The 24626-nt window shown below is 36.3% G+C and overlaps 1 protein-coding gene across 2 annotated transcripts in view; it reads right to left on the reverse strand.

Moving 5' to 3' along the window:
* LOC106075099 (uncharacterized) overlaps positions 1-23015 on the reverse strand; it is a 40442-nt gene extending 17427 nt beyond the window's left edge. Inside the window, exons 1-6 of one of the 2 annotated variants that reach the window (XM_056040151.1) lie at positions 22724-23015; positions 10144-10328; positions 8531-8699; positions 8047-8212; positions 6920-7111; positions 1981-2113 (exon numbers count right to left, since the gene is read on the reverse strand). In XM_056040151.1, the coding sequence (XP_055896126.1) occupies positions 1981-2113; positions 6920-7111; positions 8047-8212; positions 8531-8699; positions 10144-10303 (820 nt within the window). In that variant the 5' untranslated portion in view covers positions 10304-10328; positions 22724-23015. The remainder of the gene's footprint in view (positions 1-1980; positions 2114-6919; positions 7112-8046; positions 8213-8530; positions 8700-10143; positions 10329-22723) is intronic. The other variant, XM_056040150.1, reaches the window with a different exon arrangement.
* Between the last annotated feature and the right edge of the window lie 1611 nt (positions 23016-24626).

Below are 24626 nucleotides of genomic sequence, written 5' to 3' on the forward strand. Positions count from 1 at the left end.
TTCTTGTAAAACATAACATAGAAGTTTTGTAATCGATAAAGAAAGTTCCGGATTTTGTTTCTTACAAATCGTCGCCAGAAATTTCTGAATTTATTTAAAAATCTACTAACGCCAAATAATTGTTTGAACTCCCTCTTCTAATTAATAAACAAATAATCTTCTCATTTACGAAATAATGTTTTTACGGATTTTTATGAAAAATATTTTAACTCACTACTCTCTTACAGTACATTTAACTTTCTACCTAAAACATTAAAAAATCTAATTATCGTTAATATTATGTTCCGATTTTTAAGGAAAACAGAATCCAAACACCAAAGTAAGGTATGAAAATCTCTCCACGTGGCTGTAGTACATCTAATTTTTATACGAGACCATCCAAAAAATTTAATTAACGGTATTACATTTATCTGAAATTCTCTTTTTCTTTTACTATTTATACAAACATCCGGAACAATCTATTATATAAACTTTTCAATTGTGTTCATACCTAAAAATTATTGCGATGTTTTGAAACGTAAAATAAAGGTTAATCAATTTTTAATAACTTTTAGTTGTTTTTTTTTATATCAAGATAACGGACAGACCGACTGACAGACAAAACGCAAAAACAATGTGGCTTTGATCCTTTTTAAATAATATCTATTAGAACTCAGTGCACCAATGTCTATGAACCCTCGTTAAATATCTCGTGTAAATAAAGACATTTTTTTTTTTATGGTACCGGTACTAGCCTATTGTGAGGTAATGGAATTTTTTTTCTTTGACGTCATATGAATGGACTCTTTAAATGTAATGTTAAAAGAACGCACTCGGTGCACCAATGTCTATTAACCCTCGAAAAAATTGCTTGTATTAATGAAAACATATTTTAGTCTAACTAAGCCGTGTGACGTAGTGTTTTTTTTTCCTTTGACGTCACATGGAATGAATTCTTTAAATGAAATGCTAAAAGAACGCACTCGGTGCACCAATGTCTATGAACACTCGAGAAATGGCTCGTGTTGATAAAGGTGATTTTTAGTCTAGCTAGGCCTTGTGACGTAGTGTTTTTTTTTTCCCTCTGACGTTATATGGAATTAATTCTTCAAATGAAATGAAAAAAGAACTCGGTATAGTAATGTTTATTAAGCCTCGTTATGTGACTCGCGTTTAAAAAAGGAATGATATCTTGATTTAGATCTAATCTAGATTTTTTAAACTAGATCTAGATTTTTATTACAGTATATCTAGATCTGGATTTATATTCTAATTAAAATTATTTTAGAGTCTAGATCTAGAATTTCTAGATCTAGTTTAGACTAAAATAGACTAGATTAAGATGTAGAATTTCAATTTCTAAACTTAAAGTGTAAAAAAAAAAGTGTAGATTTTCATTTCCAAACGTTTTGATCAATATTGTAATGTTTTAATATACTAAAACTAATCTACTATTTTTTTATTAAATTTAAATTTAAATTTACGGCAAATGAATCTTTGAAACATTATTACTTTTGACCATCGGATGGCTGCCTGGTCGTGCGGTTTGCGCGCTGGACTGTCGTTCAGATTTATGGATGGCCCAGGGTTCAAACCCTGCCCGCTCCCATCCCCCGTCGTCCTGCGGGAGGTTTGGACTAGGAAGTAATTATCTTCAACTCTGAAGGAACATCCGAAACGTGTAAAACATTTTACATCAAAATTAAATCACCTCTAGAATATTATTTGCGAATATGCAGATCGGACAGGGATCCGACTTCGACGGGGGCCGCCTCTGAGTTTGTGTAACACAAACTCTCTTTGTAATCTTGTTCTTTCTGAAATCTATTACAAGTTCTTTAGTTTTTGTGACTTTCAGTTCTAGAAAGTGCACCATTTTGTACACTGTGAACTCTAGAGTCACGGAAAGGACTGAACAAGAAGAAGAGAAACAAATGATTGTCATTGTATTTCTCCACTAAGAAATGTCTATTCGATCAACGTTTTAAACATTTGCCTTACCTGCTGGCACAAATATACAATCCCCAGGATATAAGGTAGCCCAGGTCCAGGGAACTCGTCCGATTGTTTTCAGTTTGAATGTATTGATGATTTCAGTATTGATGTCGGAATGACCTCCCATTGATCCAGGGTACTAGTGCGAAAAAAATATTTGAATGACTGAATGTAAAGTAATTGCTATTTAAAACAAAAATTCTTACTAATTGTAATCTAGTTGGTCTCGACGCGACTCATGGAAATGAGATGAATGCCTGGACATTAGCTGTGGTCGGAACGATGTTGCCCACACATCAGTTCCCCACTCTCCAAGCAGCTGATGTATCCAAAGGAACGGCAAGTGTCGTTACAGTTTAAGGGTCAGCGGCGTTGCAGGCTCTGCCAGGGTGCAGCCCTGAGAGCTGCAAGCTGCCTAAGGGTCGCCTGCTCCTGATTTTTCCTCAGGATTAATTCCCGGAGCCTTTCCTATGATTGAGTATAGCAGAACGAGGATAACGAGCCCCTCCTGCCCACTGGCGGTCCGGGGGGGGGGGGGGTCGGCAGGGTGGGCGGACATTTTAGTAAAGAAATCTAACAATTTGTATTCGAATTTATTAGTTATGTTAATACTAAAAACTAATTATGTATATGTCAACCTATTTTTAGATTATTTCGCCCCCCTCTAGTATGTTGGCCGATTTAGTGGGATGGGGAGGTGACGATGGCATCAATTCCGCCCCCCCCAACCATAATTTTTCGAGTGGGAAGGGCGGTCCGATTTATATGTAGAAATTACAGCTTGTTAACAGAATCAAAAAACTTTTATTGATATTTTAACCGATCTTTATATTATTTCCTTCCCCTGTTAGCTGATTAGATGGGGGGGGGGGGCGAATACATCTACTGCCCTTCCCACCTAAGCCCTTTGAGTGGGGGGGGCTGCTTTTATTTAGAAATCATAGTTTGTGAACAAAATTAGTTGAATTAAGAGATACAAGACACCGATGGCAAAGACAAACAGACACAAACACTCTTTTGTTCCCCTGGCAATCAAATCATTAAATAAGAACAATCTGATAGAAACTTTGACACATGTAAATTATGAGTGAGTCTGGTGTGAATGTACACTTTGGTTTCTTATAGTTATAATGTTTTTTGTTTGGTGTAATGCACAAATTGTAAGACAAATTTCCATACGGACAATAAAGATTATTATTATTATTATTATTATTATTATATAATTTTTATATTATATCGCTACACTTCTGGTATCTTAGCCGATTCGGTAAGGTGGGGGGGGGCGATTGCTTCTACTGCTCTCTGAGTTGGGAGGGGGCGGTCCTATTTTTATGGAGAAATCATAGTTTGTGAACACAATTAGTTGAATACCTATATAATGTAAACTACATATTGATGTTTTAGCCCATTTGTATACTATGTCGCACACAGACTCTGATTTAAAATTTTATCCCTAGTAAATATAACATGAAAAGGATTTTACCAGGTGGGAGGGGCGATACATGGAATCGTCTTCCGCCTATCGGACAAACCAATACTTTTTCTTTTTGTATTTTAGTTCAGAAATTGAAAAAAAAAAATATATATATTTAATCTGTCACTAATATACTTTGTATACGCTATAAATTAAATTCTCATATCGAGTCACCCTACCCTCTATTCTTTAATGCCAAATGCAATCATTAGCAGACATTATAAAAAGGAGCGATGATTAACGTTTTCATTCTACAGCTCTCTCCCCTTTCCAGACGAAAACAACATAGTCAAATATGTCGACAGAGTTTATGTAATAGCACACGAATTTATCTTAGTTTATTTAAAGAAAGACTTAGTTTTGCAAATTTAGAATTCATACCAAACTTTTCATTATAAGAGTAACAATTGAGATAATTCTAAACCCAAATATTATTTTCCTAGTCACCTCTTTCCAACCTTTACTCAAACTGATATTTTTTGTTGTATAAAAAATTTTGAGATTATAACCCACAATATATGTGTATATCCTAAAAATGCAAAAAAAAATTAGAGTAGAATCTAATTGGCCCACTTAATTTCTCCTCCCACTTCCGAATTTTTTGTCTAGAGCTTTGGATTGTGGTTTTGTAACAAAACAAAGTTACATACAGGCCTATTGAACAAAATTTGTCACATACAAATGAGCTTTTGTCAAAAATATTATTTTTTGAATATTTTTTTTCGGCGGCGATCCTCAAAGTCTTAATCTAAATATATGGGGTATCTTATTTTTTTCAAGGAACAAATCGGTTGTATTTGCAATGTGGTAAGGGTCTGTAAATTCATATTAGATTATTCTTCAAGTAAAACATTATTCAAAAGGTCCTTTTTTAATAGGATGAATAATGAGCTGTAGTTGTCAGGAGAATGCGTTTCTGCAGTGAGGAATGCAAGAAAACGCTTTGGCATTGGGGCTTCGCCCCGGATTTTTACTGGGGGAGGTTACAGCGCTCCCCTAGACCACCTAGCTGTCAAGAGAAAGGCCTCAATATTTTTTTCGCCACTGCTTTTTTAAAATTTAAATTATATATATATTTGATTGTCGGGAAAATAAATATTACTTTTTTGATTGTCGGGAAAATAAATATTACTTTTCTTGTATTTTAACGTATATTACTAATTTATTAGTAGTCAAAAGTTAGGCAATCAATCACTGAGTACCGGCAACTAATCACTGAGTACTGGCACCTATTTGTTTACAAAAAAAGCTCTGTGGTATATATATATATATACACGTGCGTTTATACTTAGGGTTAGGGTTTACTGGGCTTAAGGCTAGGAAACAAAATCGCCCCCCCCCCCACCCCCACTCCACCGGATCCGCTAGTGCTCATGCCCGAAGCTTACTGGTTTAGGTGTCAATATCTGAGCCACACGTGAAGGCCAGGTGTTAGACTGGTTGTCAGAGGCTATCTGAGACGCATGCCATTAGGAAGCATTTTATAGGTAGTGGTGTGTCTATATCCATTACCACTTAGTGCAGGTTACAAATGTACGTGACAGCCATATTTTCTATTCAATATTTGTTTCTTCCCAAGAAGTCGACATGTTGAAGTTGATACCGCGGTCTGGACTTCCATACGTTCAACAAAATTCAATATTTCCTCTCATAATTTACCTAGTAATTTACTTAGTGCTGTCATGTGTACATCAAACATTGTTTAGTGCTGTCAGGTGTACATCAAACATTGTTTAGTGCTGTCATGTGTACATCAGACATTGTTTAGTGCTGTCATGTGTACATCAGACATTGTTTAGTGCTGTCATGTGTACATCAAACATTGTTTAGTGCTGTCATGTGTACATCAAACATTGTTTAGTGCTACTATGTAACATGTGTACATCAAACATTGTTTAGTGCTGTCATGTGTACATCAAACATTGTTTAGTGCTGTCATGTGTACATCAAACATTGTTTAGTGCTGTCATGTGTACATCAGACATTGTTTAGTGCTACTATGTAACATGTGTACATCAAACATTGTTTAGTGCTACTATGTAACATGTGTACATCAGACATTGTTTAGTGCTACTATGTAACATGTGTACATCAGACATTGTTTAGTGCTTCTATGTAACATGTGTACATCAAACATTGTTTAGTGCTACTATGTAACATGTGTACATCAGACATTGTTTAGTACTACTATGTAACATGTGTACATCAAACATTGTTTAGTGCTACTATGTAACATGTGTACATCAGACATTGTTTAGTGCTACTATGTAACATGTGTACATCAAACATTGTTTAGTGCTACTATGTAACATGTGTACATCAAACATTGTTTAGTGCTACTATGTAACATATGTACATCAGACATTGTTTAGTGCTACCATGTAACATGTGTACATCAGACATTGTTTAGTGCTGCCTTGTAATATATATACACCAGACATTGTTTAGTGCTACCATGTAACATGTGTACATCAGACATTGTTTAGTTCTACCATGTAACATGTGTACATCAGACATTGTTTAGCGCTACTATGTAACATGTGTACATCAGACATTGTTTAGCGCTACTATGTAACATGTGTACATCAGACATTGTTTAGCGCTACTATGTAACATGTGTACATCAGACATTGTTTAGCGCTACTATGTAACATGTGTACATCAGACATTGTTTAGCGCTACTATGTAACATGTGTACATCAGACATTGTTTAGCGCTACTATGTAACATGTGTACATCAAACATTGTTTAGTGCTACTATGTAACATGTGTACATCAAACATTGTTTAGTGCTACCATGTAACATGTGTACATCAAACATTGTTTAGCGCTACCATGTAACATGTGTACATCAGACATTGTTTAGTGCTACTATGTAACATGTGTACATCAGACATTGTTTAGTGCTACCATGTAACATGTGTACATCAGACATTGTTTAGTGCTACTATGTAACATGTGTACATCAGACATTGTTTAGCGCTACTATGTAACATGTGTACATCAGACATTGTTTAGTGCTACTATGTAACATGTGTACATCAGACATTGTTTAGTGCTACTATGTAACATGTGTACATCAGACATTGTTTAGTGCTACTATGTAACATGTGTACATCAGACATTGTTTAGTGCTACTATGTAACATGTGTACATCAGACATTGTTTAGTGCTACTATGTAACATGTGTACATCAGACATTGTTTAGCGCTACTATGTAACATGTGTACATCAGACATTGTTTAGTGCTACTATGTAACATGTGTACATCAGACATTGTTTAGTGCTACTATGTAACATGTGTACATCAGACATTGTTTAGTGCTACTATGTAACATGTGTACATCAGACATTGTTTAGTGCTACCATGTAACATGTGTACATCATGCATTGTTTTCGCACTTAGTTTATCCTATGTATTAACAACTATTTCTGCCTTGTCTAACTTTGTGCATTGCTTCATCAACTTACATCATCTTCGAATTCCAAATGTTTCTTGTGCCATCCTTCGATGAGGATAAAATCTCGTCTGCCAAATAAAACACAATGTACCAGGTGCTCCTCGTGGCTGTGAATTCTACTGGAGGTACCACCACTTGACATCCACAGTTGTGCAGAGATCAGTCGTTCAGCTATAGTACCACAACGAACACATTTGGGAAGCTTCATAGAGAGAGAAATCAAAACAGTTTAGTACCATTTCTTTATCTAGAGGAATGAACAGTGTCATTATTAAATGCCTGTCTCTGAAAAACTTGTTAGAGATTGACTCTCTTTGATTTTAGGACATACCTCCCGACCTCATGCTTATAAATTAAAAAAGTAAAAAAAAAAAACAAGGTTAAAACGACAGTTTATGTGGAAACACAAACTCAAAATCCGCCCAGGAAGTGGCCTACCCACGCAGCTAAAAAGGCAGGTATTAATATTTTCAGAAAGAACATCAGAATTAAATTCTATCAAAGACAAATGACAGAAGAATGGAGAAAGAAGGTTGATAGATCTTGTGTGGTGCCCCAGACAGACATTTCACACAAAACTAATAGAGTCTTTTCCCCTTTCGGGGGCTGCTAAAAAAAAAAAGAAAAAAATGCACGAAAATTTGTCTGTACTAATATGGGTTATTTGAAAATGGCTCTAACGATTTCCTTGAAAGTTTCTTAGGTCGGGGAAACAAACAAAAAAACTACCGGGTTGACAACAGGGTGAAGACTATTGGCCAGTTATAATTTTTTAACAATTTTCAATAATTTTTCAAAATCTTAAAAATAAATTTTAATTGAAATGAATTCGGCATAGCGGGAATTTCCGCACTCTATGTAAAGTATCATTGAACACATCGTCTCATGTAGAAATCATGAGCTAGACTGTTCTTAGAAGAACTGGATTGTGTCAATCTCATTGGATAGACTCCTTGTAATAATGAAGTATTAGAAGAAACAAAATAGAAGGAGCATTCTGGAATATCATGTGACAATAGCCTCATGAAATCATTTAGCTTTCATTCAGACATATTATCTCACAAAAACACCATGTAATCTTTCGGTTTCTTCTCATTTTGACTTAATTCCAATTAATTTCCTAAAAAAAAACATTACCGGTAATTCTTGCATCATTTCTCTTGGTATGACCGTTGACAAATACCATTCTTCATACATATAGTCATAGAGAAACTTTTTCAGCTTCATCACTTGTTGTGTTGTTTCAATTTTTTCTCTTTTTCTGACAGTTTGTGCATGGACGGAAACATTCACATTGGCATATCTGAGGGGAGAGAATACACTTGTGAGAACAAAGTTTGTCTACCATGAAATAGAAACACATCTCATGATTGGGTTGGAAATTTTTGATTTACTTTTATGCAAATTAAAACCGTGCACTTTTTTCTTTTGATTTCAAACGTAATTTTTGAATCTAGAAATAGATTTCTTACTTGTTTACATTTGAAAGTGGTTTATTTACTCTTAATTACATTAATTGAATTTTTTTTTACTGATTCAGAGATGTCATATTTATTATTGAATATTTGCGTTCATAGCGACGGTCGACTGTAATAGATACTGCTTCTCTAGCAAAAAGTACTTCTCTGTTAGATATTTGTCATCCTGCCATTGGGTAAACACTGGGGCATCACTCACGGCATTCCTAAACACAGCAGGTTTATTCGCACTCACGTAGCTTTCATAAAACTCTTTTGTACTCGGCATTTCAGATTCTTCATGCACTGGTCCGTCTGGTCTTCTTTGCCACCCTAAAACATGTACACACTAAACTCATGAACATTTAATAATCAACATATGATAATAATAAGACATTTAAAACACTAACTTAGACCTAAGATCAGAGATAGGAACAAAATGCATCTTATTAAACTAAAATAACATGGAAGACAAAAATATTGAATAGAAAATGTATCGCCTACTCAATCCATTTACTGAGGTCCCCAGGCGCCATTCGGCGCGTAGAGGGGCAAGCACTCTCCACAGAGATTAGTCACCATTTTATTCAGGGGACAAGTGCCCTTGAAAGAAAGAACTTCTCTGTTGGTGACATCCTCTCTCTCTCTCTCTCTCTCTCTCTCTGTCTGTTATTCCTAGGATCCTTCTCAGAACCATTACTGTTAAGCTACGTTTAATCTCTTTTCAACCTTTATGGAGGACTTCTACATCTTTTCAACCTTTATGGAGGACTTCTACATCTTTTCAACCTTTATGGAGGACTTCTACATCTTGCAAGTGTGGCCGTCAGATCTTGGTCTTCAGGCTAATTGATTTGTTTGCGTAGTTTCTGGAAGACAACTCCTGCTTTCTTTATCCGATATGCAACCTCGTGATGTGGATGTGCATGGTCATCACGTGGGATAACGCTGAATAAATAGGTCAACTGTAGGTCAACTGTAGCTATATCTGTTCAAGCTCTGGATGTTGACGAGGGGACATGTAGCCAATACGCATAAAACATTGGATACCGAATGCAGTCTGATTGATGACATATTCGATGACTTATCTCACCCCCGTCTTGATGTTGAAAAAATTAACATAAAAATGAATATAATGATCTGCTAATTTACATTAATAGTTATTCGTAGTTAATGAAATGTCTATCCATTAAAATTTAACCATTATGGCCTCTATTTTAAACAATCACAAGTCAATAAAAAAGTATTGTAATAAATCTAAGGCAAGCACTCAGCATAAGGAATGCACAATTGCAATAGAGACATTACAAACTATCAGGACACAGATTTCTGTCTCCCTAGTTTCACTTAGCCGGAATCAGCTGTCTCTGTTTGCTAAGCATGGTAATCCATCATTTGTATTGTACAGTGCGCCGGTGCGCACGGAAGGCGTCGGCGCAGGAACAGAGCTTAGACATATTAGTTATTACATTTATTCAATCATTTTAGCTTCGTAAAAATCATTAAAATGGAGTTATATTTCAAAATTACAACATTTCTATCTGCATTTAGACACTAAAACGGTACAAGTTGATTTAGAATGAACATCTAACAAAAAAAAAAAGTTGGTTTACCTTCCAAAATACAACCGTTTAAATAGCACAACCTAATGAATCTTCTATTAAAACCCACTAGAGAGTACTACATACTTTTTGTCGCTTATGTAAAGTGTTTACATTGAAAACATTTCACTCTTTAAATAGAGAGGATAATTGAACAAATGAACTCCTGTACAAACCTAGTGGCCTTAGATGACCCTCAGGTAAAGATGGGGTTTGACGATAAACTGGACCTGGAAACTGAGCATCCATTGATTGATCTTTTACAAAACCGATTTTCGCTTCCACTATAGACATGACCATTTCCAACAGTAAATAAACTTTAATCCAAGACTTCATGGTAGCAGAAACAAGTGCCAGAAACCTGCAGAAGTAGTTACAGGAAACAAAAATGAAAGGAGGATTTTTTTCATGAAAAGCTTATTTTGGCTAAAGCAGTCTGTTTCTCTCAGTCAAATTGTCCTTGTATAACAAAATGTTTCATGAGCTTTATAGACAGAATTTTAATGTAGTTCAAATTTAAGTATATTTATGTAAGTATATTTATGTAAGTATATTTATTTAAGTATATTTATTTAAGTATATTTATTTAAGTATATTTATTTAAGTATATTTATGTAAGTATATTTATGTAACAACAAAAAAACGAAAAAAAAGTGAAAAATGAATAAACTTGAATATTTTTTTGTTGAACATTATTATTGTTATTATTATTGATAACAATTTTACAAAAACCTATTATAGTTTCACTCACAGACCTATATATATTATGTCTAGACTCATGGGCGTAGCCAGAATATTTTGTATTTTTATATATATATATATATGTATGTGTGTGCGTGTATGTACATAATCTTTATTACATTCTGACCCTTCATTTTTTAGGGAAGACGCTTATTGTGCCCTAGAATAGGTTCTTCCTGGAGTTAGTGGAAAAATTGTAGATTCCTCGCCCTTGCCAGCAAGGGGGTCTGGGAGAGCACCGCCAATGACTATTTCTGGTATTGAAAGCCAACAAAATGCATATTCTGAGGTATCTACAGTGCATTTTCCTGCTATTAAAAACTTTTATTTCAGAAACCTAATGTGCTATTCTTACTCACTTAAACCCTCCCGCGCCGTTCAGCGCATTTGCCGTCAAGCTGTTTCCACAAAAATCTGTCACTGGTAATGTCTGAAGCTTCTTCCCACCTGCTCTGAGGACCTCCATGAATGTGTGGCGCTAGATTGTACTTAATAGGGTGTCATCGCAACTCTTATTATGTGTAATTCATTTTGTTGGAGAACATGTCCCACAATTCTCATGCGACGCTCTGTCACAATCTTACTAAGGGGTCGACTCCCAGTTCGGCATAGGATTTCCTTGATTTAGACCCGATCCCTATAACTGACTCCTAAAATCTGTCTTAGCCATCTTTGTTGAGCCACATTTAGTGTTTTTACAATTTCGCAGATGACTATTCACTGCTCTTAATTAATGGAGCCCCGCTACTGGTAGAAATATGTAATCTCTCTTGAATACGCTCTTGGAAGTGACTGTAGTTTGCTTTAGATGTTATATCGAAAAGAGAAGTTTTATCGTCAAAATCATCTGTTGGGGGTTTTAAACTAAAAAAATCTCTCGAGTTGTTTTTTTTTTAATTCAGAAGCCCATTTAGCTACGGTCATCGAATTTGCTTTAGAATAATATTGAAGATAGAGGTTTTCCACCTCAAAACGCTCTGTAAGAGGATTTTAAACTCAAATCCATCAGCTGGAGAGGCTTTAAACTCAAAACCCCAATTGGTTTGACTACGCTAAAATAATTTTAGTGTGTAATTTGCTTTTTTTATATTGAAGAAGTATTTTTTTAGCATCAAACCCCTCTGAAGGGGGGTTTAAACTCAAAACCCCTTTTGGCAAAGCTCATAGCATTTTCAGTGCGTAATTTGCTTTTTTTTTTACATTGAAGATGTATTTTTTAATTTCAAACCCCGCTGGCGGGGGTTTTATACTCAAAACCCCTTTAGCTACGCTCATAGATTTTAGAGTGTGTAATATGCTTTTTTTTATATTGAAAAGGTATTTTTTAGCTTCAAAATCCGCTGGAGGGGAGTTTAAACTCAAAACCCCTTTGACTACATTCATAGAATTTTGAGCATATAATTCACTTTCTTTTGATATTAAAGAGGTATTTTTTACCTTCAAACCCCGCTGAAGGGGGGTTTAAACTCAAAACTTTTGAGTGCGCAATTAGCTTTTTTTCTATATTGAAGAGGTATTTTTTAGCTTCAAACACTACTGAAGAGGGGTGGGGGTTAACTCAAAACCCCTTCAAAATATTGAGTGTGTAATTTTCGTTTTTTTTTATATTGAAGAGGTGGTTTATCGTAAATTTTGGAGGGGGTTTTATAATCAAAATCTTCCTTAACTGTGCTCTTGGAATTTGGGGATTGTCGTTTGCATTTTTTTTTTGGTTTTGTTTTATAGAAGAGGGGGATTTAACTGCTGAAACCCCTGGAAGGGGGTTTTAAGCTCAAAACCCCCTAGTTTTGTTTAATCTCTAAGAAAGAAGATCATGCAATTTTTCATAATTCGGAAATCCGAATACAATAGATATACATGTTTTCAAGTTACATGAAGTTACTCCCTTTCTCCAGTCTATATTTATATATCTCTATGACTCTAGGGGGGTTGTGTGCCATTTGTCTGTAGGATGACAGAGAAAAAGGACATTCAATTTGAGGTGATCCGAGTTAGGAGTAGGAGAAACAGCCTAAAAAGAAAAGGAGGGACGTCCCGGCCATAATAAACATTATAAAAGCTTAGACAAATGAGCGGGCGTAGCCGGTGTGTAATGCTAGTGTGTATATAATAAATAAATTTTTTTTTTTTGCCTCCTTCAGTCGTAGAACTACTATGGTTCATCTCGCACACTTCCTCATGTGGCTGTGGAGCCCTATTTGGGAGAGACACTCCCGTCCACAAATAGCGCAGGTTAAGGTGGCTGTGGCTTCGGTAGTAGAGGAGCTGGCCATTTTTCATATAGTACGTTTTTCTTCCTGAGCTGAGACCCATGTTCTTTCACTGTACATAGTTTTCTTGATCACTGCCTCTCTCCATCTGGTGCGGTCTAGAGCTATGTCTTCCCAATGGCCAGTATTGATGTTCCCTGATTTGAGATCCCGTTTTATTACATCTATGTAACGAAGGTGGGGGCGAACAGTTTTTCTTGACCCAGTCGCGAGTTGTCCGTAGAGGATGACTTTCGGGATGTGATTGTCATCCATCAGGCGAACATGTCCAAGCCAGCGCAAACGGCGTTGTCGTAGGGCTGTAAAGATGCTGGGAATGCCTGTTCGCGCAAGGAACTCAGTATTGCACACTTTTTCTTTTCATGTGATTTTACGGAGACATCGCAAATGGAATGAGTTAAGTTTTCTCTCTTGCTTTGTGTAGGTGGTACATGATTCACTGCCATAAAGCAGTGTACTCATAAAGCATGCCTTTTAGACTTACATTTTGGTCACTGTATTGACTGTAGTAATATATATATATATTTGACTTGATATTGCAACTAAACATTTTCTCCCTAACAGAACGCTTGTTTTATCAGCTGAGTTAAGATAGATGTGTCTTCTATTGTGTCACATTTATCAGTTGCTGCTTGGTTTATGTAAATATCTGATTTGAAGTAATAGTAGAAATGAAAATCAGACATTCTCATGACACACTTGTGCAGACATTCTCATGACACACTTGTGCAGACATTTCTAGCATGAGAATGGGCTCTAAGTGTTTCACAGTACTTAACTGTGTTTATTTCAAGAGTAATTTTGTAACGAGAGGTGCCTACCATTTATTAAATACTCGTGTGAAAGCTAAAAGTCTCGGGTTTGATTCCTGGAATAGATTATGACTTTTCTACGTGACATAATGTTGATTTAGCTGGTTAATTCGTCTTCGTATTTTCGAGTTGAATCCGATGAACCAAATTTAATAAAAAACGTTTGTTGGGGAATAACTGTTTGGGTGAAGAATTCACAGACTTATGAAATAAGAAAGGTTTCTTGAAATCATAAAGACATTGAACACACAATATTCAGCACACTACAGTTTTATGTCTAGAATTATGCAACATGAAACTTGAAACGTATTGTCTTCACTTGTACATTTCCATTTATTTCATTTATAATCAACTCACTATGTCGGTTTGTCTGTCTGGTATAAATTCTGTATATAAATTTTCTCCCATTTCCCATTTTCAGATCAAGTTGAAACATTCCACAACTATTCATTGCTACTAACAAAATATTAATATATCAGGAAATCAACAATTAGATAAATAAATAGGGATAATAAATTAATTTTGTTTGATATCGAAACAGGGAAATGAAGCTTACATTATTGAGATATTTGGCTATAAATGTGAATTTCTTCCCCTTATATAAGCTTTGTTTTTTTAAGTATCTATCTATCTATCTATCTATCTATCTATATATATATATATATATCTATATATATATATATATTGTTACGAATCTCACTATCCAGGCTCTCTGCAAACTGCACCTTACACCACCAACTTAAAGAACTTGACAACTCAGGGCTCCAAAGTAACGTAACACTTTAATAGTTGAATAAATAACAGCCAACACTGTACAATTGGCAACACGTACACTGTACAAATATCTCTCCGATAACACCGTACCGCCGTATCAAACTCTTGCACTGGCCTCTCCGTCTCGTTCCGGGCTTGCGCTGGGTTCAACAGTTCAGGACTGACTTCACACACTAGGCTCGTTGTGTCGGACTCGATCACAGACCAAGATCAAGACGCCAGTCGTCTCAACTGTACTTGACAGTACTCCGCACTGAACCGTCGTAATGCTCCGTACAGAACCACACCGCTGAACTGTGCTGTGGTCGACCGGACTGTAGTGGACCTTCTGTCGTGAACCTCCTTTCTGAACCTTGCTGTATTGAGCCCATTTTCTCGACCGTCTTGACTGCGACACCTCCTCTCTTATATAGGGTCCCTACTGGCCTTCTCGAACCGGACAGAACGCCGCTCGACGTTTCCAGGTGGTCAGATGACTACAACTCTCGTGACGCTCCTGAGCTCTGTTCACGACATCGATCCTTCCCGAACCGCCGTCGATCCTTCCCGAACCGCCGTGTTGACACTCGTCTCGGCTGACCGCTCGTCTAGCGCTGGCCTGGGGCGATTTGCGTCGGCTGACTACACACACACCACTACCCCTCTCTGTGCCACCACCAGGTTTATAACAATATATATAATTCTCTTCATGGCTCAAGAGTTTGGACACCAAGTAATGGAAAGATCACTCTTTTTTTTCTGCAAGTTGGACGGACTAGAGTTACCCCACTTAATTTTAGATGTGAAAAGAAAAGAGGGGGGGGGGAACAAGTAGTATTTACCCGTCACTAAATAGCAGGGCCGGACTTAACCATTGTGACCAAGAAGTCATAAAAGAGAATAAGTACTCTACTCTGTATTCACCTGCATCTAAATAGCAGGGCCGGACTTAACTATTATGGGGCCCAATGCGAAACTGATTTCGCGGGGCCCAGTTTGGGTAGGGATACGGATAATAAGTGAAAAATAAGAGTTTCTATTAGAAAATATATTCGTATTTGCATTTTATTCATTCTTTACTACCCACAGAATTACTACACGAGCCTTGTGTGTAGCGAAGCCATACAGTATATCATAAGAACTCCTACATAGAATTTCCTACATAGATCACGCTCAATATTTAGAATTACCAAATGTTTCAATCTATCTACGAGAATCGTTGACCTCAAGTAATTTTTCATCAGTTTGAGGCGCGAGAAGCTTCTTTCACTAGATTCCACAATTATAGGTATTGCATAATGCCTTTTTTTTTCGCCGTAGTATTGGCGTTTTCGATATTGAATGACACCCCAAATTATAATTTTCGTCTATATATTTCAGATTTGTATGACTTTTCAAAAGATTTTAATAATTTCCGGATATTTCCAGGACTTTTTCGTACATTTTGTAATTTCAGGATATTTCCAGGAAAGTCTGTTATAAGTTATAAAATGGTTTAATTTAATAATTTCTACACCTAGAATTAGGGCGGGTCCTATGAAAGTGCGGGGCCCACTGCGGTCACATAGGTTGCAGTGGCCGAGACCGGCTCTGCTAAATACCGGCGTATGCTACGCCGGATGTCGACTAGTTTTTTTTATATTTTGCTGAAATGTAACGACCCCTCCCAGACACACACATATATACAAACTATACTTCTTGATAGTTTGACCTGACACACACATATATACAAACTATACTTCTTGATAGTTTGACCAGACACACACATATATACAAACTATAATTCTTGATAGTTTGACCAGACACACACATATATACAAACTATACTTCTTGATAGTTTGACCTGACACACACATATATACAAACTATACTTCTTGATAGTTTGACCAGACACACACATATATACAAACTATACTTCTTGATAGTTTGACCTGACACACACATATATACAAACTATACTTCTTGATAGTTTGACCTGACACACACATATATACAAACTATACTTCTTGATAGTTTGACCTGACACACACATATATACAAACTATACTTCTTGATAGTTTGACCTGACACACACATATATACAAACTATACTTCTTGATAGTTTGACCTGACACACACATATATACAAACTATACTTCTTGATAGTTTGACCTGACATAAACATATATACAAACTATACTTCTTGATAGTTTGACCAGACACACACATATATACAAACTATACTTCTTGATAGTTTGACCTGACACACACATATATACAAACTATACTTCTTGATAGTTTGACCTGACACACACATATATACAAACTATACTTCTTGATAGTTTGACCAGACACACACATATATACAAACTATACTTCTTGATAGTTTGACCAGACACACACATATATACAAACTATACTTCTTGATAGTTTGACCTGACACACACATATATACAAACTATACTTCTTGATAGTTTGACCAGACACACACATATATACAAACTATACTTCTTGATAGTTTGACCTGACACACACATATATACAAACTATACTTCTTGATAGTTTGACCTGACACACACATATATACAAACTATACTTCTTGATAGTTTGACCAGACACACACATATATACAAACTATACTTCTTGATAGTTTGACCTGACACACACATATATACAAACTATACTTCTTGATAGTTTGACCTGACACACACATATAACCAAACTATACTTCTTGATAGTTTGACCTGACACACACATATATACAAACTATACTTCTTGATAGTTTGACCAGACACACACATATATACAAACTATACTTCTTGATAGTTTGACCTGACACACACATATATACAAACTATACTTCTTGATAGTTTGACCTGACACACACATATATACAAACTATACTTCTTGATAGTTTGACCTGAACCTTTTTATTATAATAATTCTTTTTATTCCGTAGTCATTAAAATGTATCACCTAACCATTTTGTAGCCTCCTCCTACTCTCACCCCCTGACCACACATTTTTTTGGCCCTTAAATTCTAGATGTCGCACCTCTAGAAACCTTTTTTTTTTTTTGCATCCTTCAATTGTTAGTCAAGCACTAAACACTGAATACGTTAGTCTTAGACACTGAACACGTTAGTCTTAGACACTGAACACGTTAGTCTTAGACACTAAACACGTTAGTCTTAGACACTGAATACGTTAGTCTTAGACACTGAACACGTTAGTCTTAGACACTGAACACGTTAGTCTTAGACACTGAATACGTTAGTCTTAGACACTGAACACGTTAGTCTTAGACACTGAACACGTTAGTCTTAGACACTAAGCACGTTAGTCTTAGACACTAAACACGTTAGTCTTAGACACTGAACACGTCAGTCTTAGACACTGAACACGTTAGTCTTAGACACTAAGCACGTTAGTCTTAGACACTAAACACGTTAGTCTTAGACACTGAACACGTCAGTCTTAGACACTGAACACGTTAGTCTTAGACACTAAACACGTCAGTCTTAGACACTGAACACGTCAGTCTTAGACACTGAACACGTTAGTCTTAGACACTAAACACGTTAGTCTAAGACACTGAACACGTTAGTCTTAGACACTGAACACGTTAGTCTTAGACACTGAATACGTTAGTCTTAGACACTGAACACGTTAGTCTTAGACACTAAACACGTTAGTCTTAGACATTAAACATCATTAGTTACAGGCCTAAAAGTGGCAGTTTCCAAAGGCCGTAAGCCCCTCTACCCCGCCCCAGACAAATGTTATATATAATAATATATATATATATATATATATATATATATATATATATATATATATATATATATATATATATATATATATATATATTGGCCCCTGAATTAAAAAAAGATGGAAGAAAGCTTTAAGCTATTTTCTTGAATGCCCATTTTTTACTTATGAATATTCGTTGTATCTCGCCATTTATAGATTGACACGCCTGACAGCACACGTAGCAGCTGTCCAGGAGTATGAGAACTTAACTGGTCACATAGAGATTAAATAAGTCCAGATTTTTCGAAGAGCTCGAATAGATGTCAACAAATGTAAAACTACTTAGTAAAAGATGGAAGGGTGAAGGAAAGACGAATGATGTAAACAATCTAGAAACGTCACTGTACCTTACGTTGGACGTAAAGCTAGCTATCGAGGTCATTGTTTAATGGTAGGTCTATGCAGGGCTTTTTTTTTGTGACGGTACGCACCGGTACGGCGTACCGGCACCTTTTTGAAAAAAAATATTTTTTTTCTTGTATTTTAACGTATATTATTAATTTTTAGTAGTTAAAAGTTAGGCAATCAACTACTGAGTACCGGCACCTATTTTTCAACAACAACAAAAAAAAAGACTGGGTCTATGTCATTATGTGATAGCTGATTCTTAATCACCAGCATCTTCACTTTGAAACAATACTACTCTCAAAATCAAATCGTCACCTAATCAAAACTATAGACACTCAAATTTATTTTTCCAGTTAGTTCTAGTCTATAAGAGTATTAGAAATATTTTTTTAAAAAATAAAATGACTCCTTGATACAAGATTTTTTTTAGATAGTCAAACATCAAAAGTAACTTAGTTGAACAAAAGTAACTTAGTTGAACAAAAGTAACTTAGTTGAACAAAAGTAACTTAGTTGAACAAAAGTAACTTAGTTGAACAAACGTAACTTAGTTGAACAAAAGTAACTTAGTTGAACAAAAGTAACTTAGTTGAACAAAAGTAACTTAGTTGAACAAAAGTAACTTAGTTGAACAAAAGTAACTTAGTTGAACAAAAGTAACTTAGTTGAACAAAAGTAACTTAGTTGAACAAAAGTAACTTAGTTGAACAAAAGTAACTTAGTTGAACCGGTCAGCTACTAGAGAGGCAAAACACATAGTCACCGACAAGTTCAACACACGTAGTCACCGATAACACACATAGTCACCAACAACGCCCATGGCTACGGGCTAATCTTACTAACTACACCATTACAGTTCTAACAATACACTCTTTCTAAAGCCCCTCAACACATTTTTTTCCAAATGGGGTTGGGGGGAGAGGAATCGCCATACCAATATTTGCAACAAAGCGAGGAGTAGGCCTATCTGCATGTACGATTTAGGGTCGAGTATTCAGATGTAATCAATGAGAATAACGAATTCATTCATATTCTGTTATTTACTTAGTAAAGCCAAGAGAGGACCCGAAACTTATGAAATGAATAAAAGGGTTGTCGAAAATATATATATATATATAAAAAATAAAAAGTTGAGACAGCTTGTATGGCCAGAATTGGTACTCCAGACGGGTGTGTGGCAGTAGAAGTAGGCTACACGAGAGGTGTGTGTGGCAGTAGAAGTACCTGAGAGGTGTGTTTTGTAGATAGTGTTTAGTAGACTAAAAAACTAAAAAAAAGAGCCTTCATCTCAGCCGCAAAAAATTGGCTAGAAGAAAAGTATTCTTGAAAAAATGACTGGTACTACTATGAATGTGAATGTCTGGTCAAAAGTTTGTACACGTTATTTCTCCGACACACTATCTCGGATCAAGCTGAAATTTCGCACAATTTTTTCTTTTACCTGACTCAGGCCAAGAGTTTGGGAAAACCAGAAGCTCACTACAGTGACCAAAATGGAAGTCTACAAGGCATGCGTTATGAGTACACTGCTGTATGGCAGTGAATCATGGACCACCTACGCAAAGCAAGAGAGAAAACTAAACTCATTCCATTTGCGATGTCTCCGTAGGGTCTTAAGAATCACATGGAAAGAAAAAGTGTGCAATACTGAGATCCTTGTGCGAACAGGCATTCCCAGCATCTTTACAGCCCTCCGACAACGGCGCTTGCGCTGGCTTGGACATGTTCGCCGGATGGAGGACAATCACATCCCGAAAGTCATCCTCTACGGACAACTCGCGACTGGGTCAAGAAAAACTGTTCGCCCCCACCTTCGTTACATAGATGTAATAAAACGGGATCTCAAATCAGGGAACATCAATACTGGCCATTGGGAAGACATAGCTCTAGACCGCACCAGATGGAGAAAGACAGTGACCAAGAAAACTATGTACAGTGAAAGAACATGGGTCTCAGCTCAGGAAGAAAAACGTACTATATGAAAAATGGCCAGCTCCTCTACTACCGAAGCCACAGCCACCTTAACCTGTGATATTTGTGGACGGGAGTGTCTCTCCAAAATAGGGCTCCACAGCCACATGAGGAAGTGTGCGAGATGAACCATAGTAGTTCTACAACTGAATGAGGCCAACTAAATATATATATTGTTTCGGGAATAAGGGAAAAGTTTTACTTAGTGACAAGTGACGTAACAGATCTTTAAAAAACAAGAACGCTCTAAGTGACGCTATAAACAAGACGCTTTGTGTAGAACATTAGGAATAACCAGTAATAGATATAACCAGTAATAGATATAACCAGTAATAGATATAACCAGTAATAGATATACGGCTTGACTCAAAGACATTCGACGGATGCCTTCTTACGTATTAGAAGTGTTTATTGTTTAACACTAGCGTCGACTCCATTTATCGATTGTTGACCTTTCGTCGGTGTTCATGTTTAGCATTAAGTTCGGTGTTACCTCATTGGATTTGTTCCTATTTCAAGTACTCATCACCGCGGAAGAGCACAACACCTGTATGGAGGACGAACATATGCCAAAGGCAATTTTTTTTTAGTGTGCTGAAAGGTGGTCGTGGGAGTCTGAGAGTTGGGATATTTTATCTCTAAGGGCTCGATATAAGTTTAAAAGTATTTAAAGGCTGGATGTATATTCTACATCTTCAACTGATGAAATACAAATGGGTGTGTGTACTAAACTGCGAACTGTTCTACGAAAGCAGAAAGCTTTTAAAAAATACAAAAACAACATACAATCATAGACTAACAAGAACCACATACAATCATAGACTAACAAGAGCCACATACAATCATAGACTAACAAGAGCCACATACAATCATAGACTAACAAGAACCACATACAATCATAGACTAACAAGAACCACATACAATCATAGACTAACAAGAACCACATACAATCATAGACTAACAAGAACCACATACAATCATAGACTAACAAGAACCACATACAATCATAGACTAACAAGAGCCACATACAATCATAGACTAACAAGAACCACATACAATCATAGACTAACAAGAACCACATACAATCATAGACTAACAAGAACCACATACAATCATAGACTAACAAGAACCACATACAATCATAGACTAACAAGAACCACATACAATCATAGACTAACAAGAACCACATACAATTGTACACAAAGAGTTTCCACTTGAAAATACACGAACAAGATTCACAATTCGATTATATACAAAAAGAACCAGAATTCAATCATCAAAAATGATAAGAATTGCAATAGACCTCATTCACCAATTGTAAACAAACAACATTTAGCCACGTGGTTCTCTATCTCTTCTATACAAATTACGTAATTCACACAGGCTGTCACGTGACAGTTTTTTTTTCATTGTTTTATCAATGTTATCACGTGGCTAAATGTTGTTTGTTTACTATTTGTGAATGAGGTCCATTCAATCATACACGTAATACAAATTACTACACACAGGCTGTCACGTGGCAGTTTTTTTCGTTGTTTTATCAATATTATCACGTGGCTAAATGTTGTTTGTTTACGATTGGTGAATGAGGTCCATTCAATCATACACCAAGAAGACCCACGAACAGAATGCTGAAATAATGGGGATGACAAAATGTTGATAAGATTTGTGTTCTTTTCTTTGACTACAGATACTCTGAAGAACGGACGTAGTCTAGAGACAAAGAGTTAAACATGAGATTAAGTACAACACTATCTGTTCACCCGATGAGCAGTGTGGCAAGCTTATGGCATAGTAGTTCGATTATAGTGTACTAGTCAACCGGCAGGACCGACCTTAGGCCACTGCAACCTATGCGACCGCAGTGGGCCCCGCACTTTTATAGGACCCGCGCTAATTTTAGGCGTATAAATTATTAAATAATAATAAAAGGATTTATGGATTTATGACAGCGCAAAATCTGCATATTATATATATATATATATATATATATATATATATATATATATATATATATGTGTGTGTGTGTGTGTGTGTGAAAATGGGAAATAAGAATAGGGTGGACCTACCTAAGAAGATATTTCAAACCACATATATGCCTCTAGTTGAACACAAGAAAATGTTTCAAATGTGTTATTGAGAGAAAGAAGTCGTGTAAAAAAGAAACTACTGTACTTACACGGAGACTGGTGTGTATATGGATTTGATCCACGTATATTGAGACTAATCACACGCGTTTCTTAAGTCACAGAAGTTTCGCTGTTCCATTGATTAAACTGGCGACATATGGCAGTGTATTGTAAACCTCAATTTCTGCTGCACTTTTTCCCCCTATATTCTTATTCACTTTAAAATTTTAAAAACTTTGGTCTTTTTGTATGAGGAATGGGCAATGTGTCAAGAGAACAGAGATAAAGTGAGTGAGAGAGAGAGGGGGGGGGGGAAGTCAACACAATAACAAATCATGTATCATGGACTTCGGAGGAAATAATACTTATACACATGGAGAGAGATACCGATATCCTACATTTAGAGGTTTGCAGAAGCATAGGTAGGCCTAGATTTGCTTCTACCATGACCATGGAGAAAAGGAAAGGGGTTATATCAAATAATATATGGGAATGATGGAACTGGGTCAAGGGTTAACGTCTACACGAATGTCCAGCGACTCAGCAGCAAACTACTCAAAACGTAGGGGCCATTCTAGTAGCGTATTGTCGGCATTTAACATTTTAAAATTTCTACAAAAAATACTAAAACTTGAGTAATATATATCTCTCTATTTTTTTTTATTTTTTTTTTGCATATTACATTTTAATAGTGTACTGTTCTCATTATAAAAAAAAAACACATTAAAAATACTTAAAAAAAACAAAGCTTATAAGAAGTGTAATTGTATCAATTAATCTGGACCAGTCGTAATTAAATTTGTAATCGATCTAGACCAATAACAAAAAATATGTGCGATAAGAAATAATTTTACCAATTGTTTTTGTTAAGCGTTATTCATGCTTTTAGCTTTTTCAATACGCTATGATCCTATCACTTACCTGGGCCAGTTGGGAAAATGGATTGGGGGGGGGGGAGAGAAAAAGATATCTGGGTGAATTTTACCGTAATCGCTTATTAAATTTTTTTTTTAAAAGGGGACACGACATGAAATCGAACTCATGTCTCTAGCCGATTTTCCAACCACTTTGCTATTTAGGTGCTTATATAAAAGATTTTATAGTAATCTATTTTTTGTTTCTAATTTACTTTCAAGCTTGGACCTATAAATGGGACTAATTCAGCCTCTAGCCTACCACTTCATTCAAGTACAATTTCTTTCCCTCGTGTGACGATACGAAACTTGCATGCAAAAGTTCATTTGAGTTTTTCCCAGCAAATCGTGAGAAACTTTATTTTTAACTTAAAACAATTATTTTCCTGTCCACCCACAGCTAATTTCTTGTAGGATTTATCCCCCCTCGCTCGTTTCTCACGGGACGAATCTCCACGCAAAACATTAACTAGCTTCTCGAGGGCTAACTTTTAATTATTGACCGCTGGACAGATGACCAGCACACTATGAAGTCGCTGCACCCGCGCTACACGCCGCGCCCTAATAACTTTTCACACCTACCCCCCCCCCCCCCCCCCGCAGGATACACATCGCTCTAAGAATAGCATTGATTTCGGGCTGGACAGATACATATTCGCTTAAGACTTTACTCTCACGGTAGGCAACGAATATTGACCATAAATCTGACCTGACGCCTGACATCTCCGGTACATCGATACATGTGAGAAAATCGGCTAGCTTTCTTCCCCACCCGTTAAACGAAAAGTCCCATCTATATAGAGAGAGAGACCAAAGCATTCCAAATTAGGCCCGCTAGGATTCATACAGTCTCCTCTGTTAGGAAGTTTAGTTGTGAGATTTCATTAGGGACAAACGGCCTGGTTGCTACCCCTGATTGCTACCCCTGA

This window comes from Biomphalaria glabrata, chromosome 9, assembly GCF_947242115.1.
Source record: "Biomphalaria glabrata chromosome 9, xgBioGlab47.1, whole genome shotgun sequence".
In the NCBI taxonomy this organism is placed as follows: Eukaryota; Metazoa; Mollusca; class Gastropoda; family Planorbidae; genus Biomphalaria; species Biomphalaria glabrata.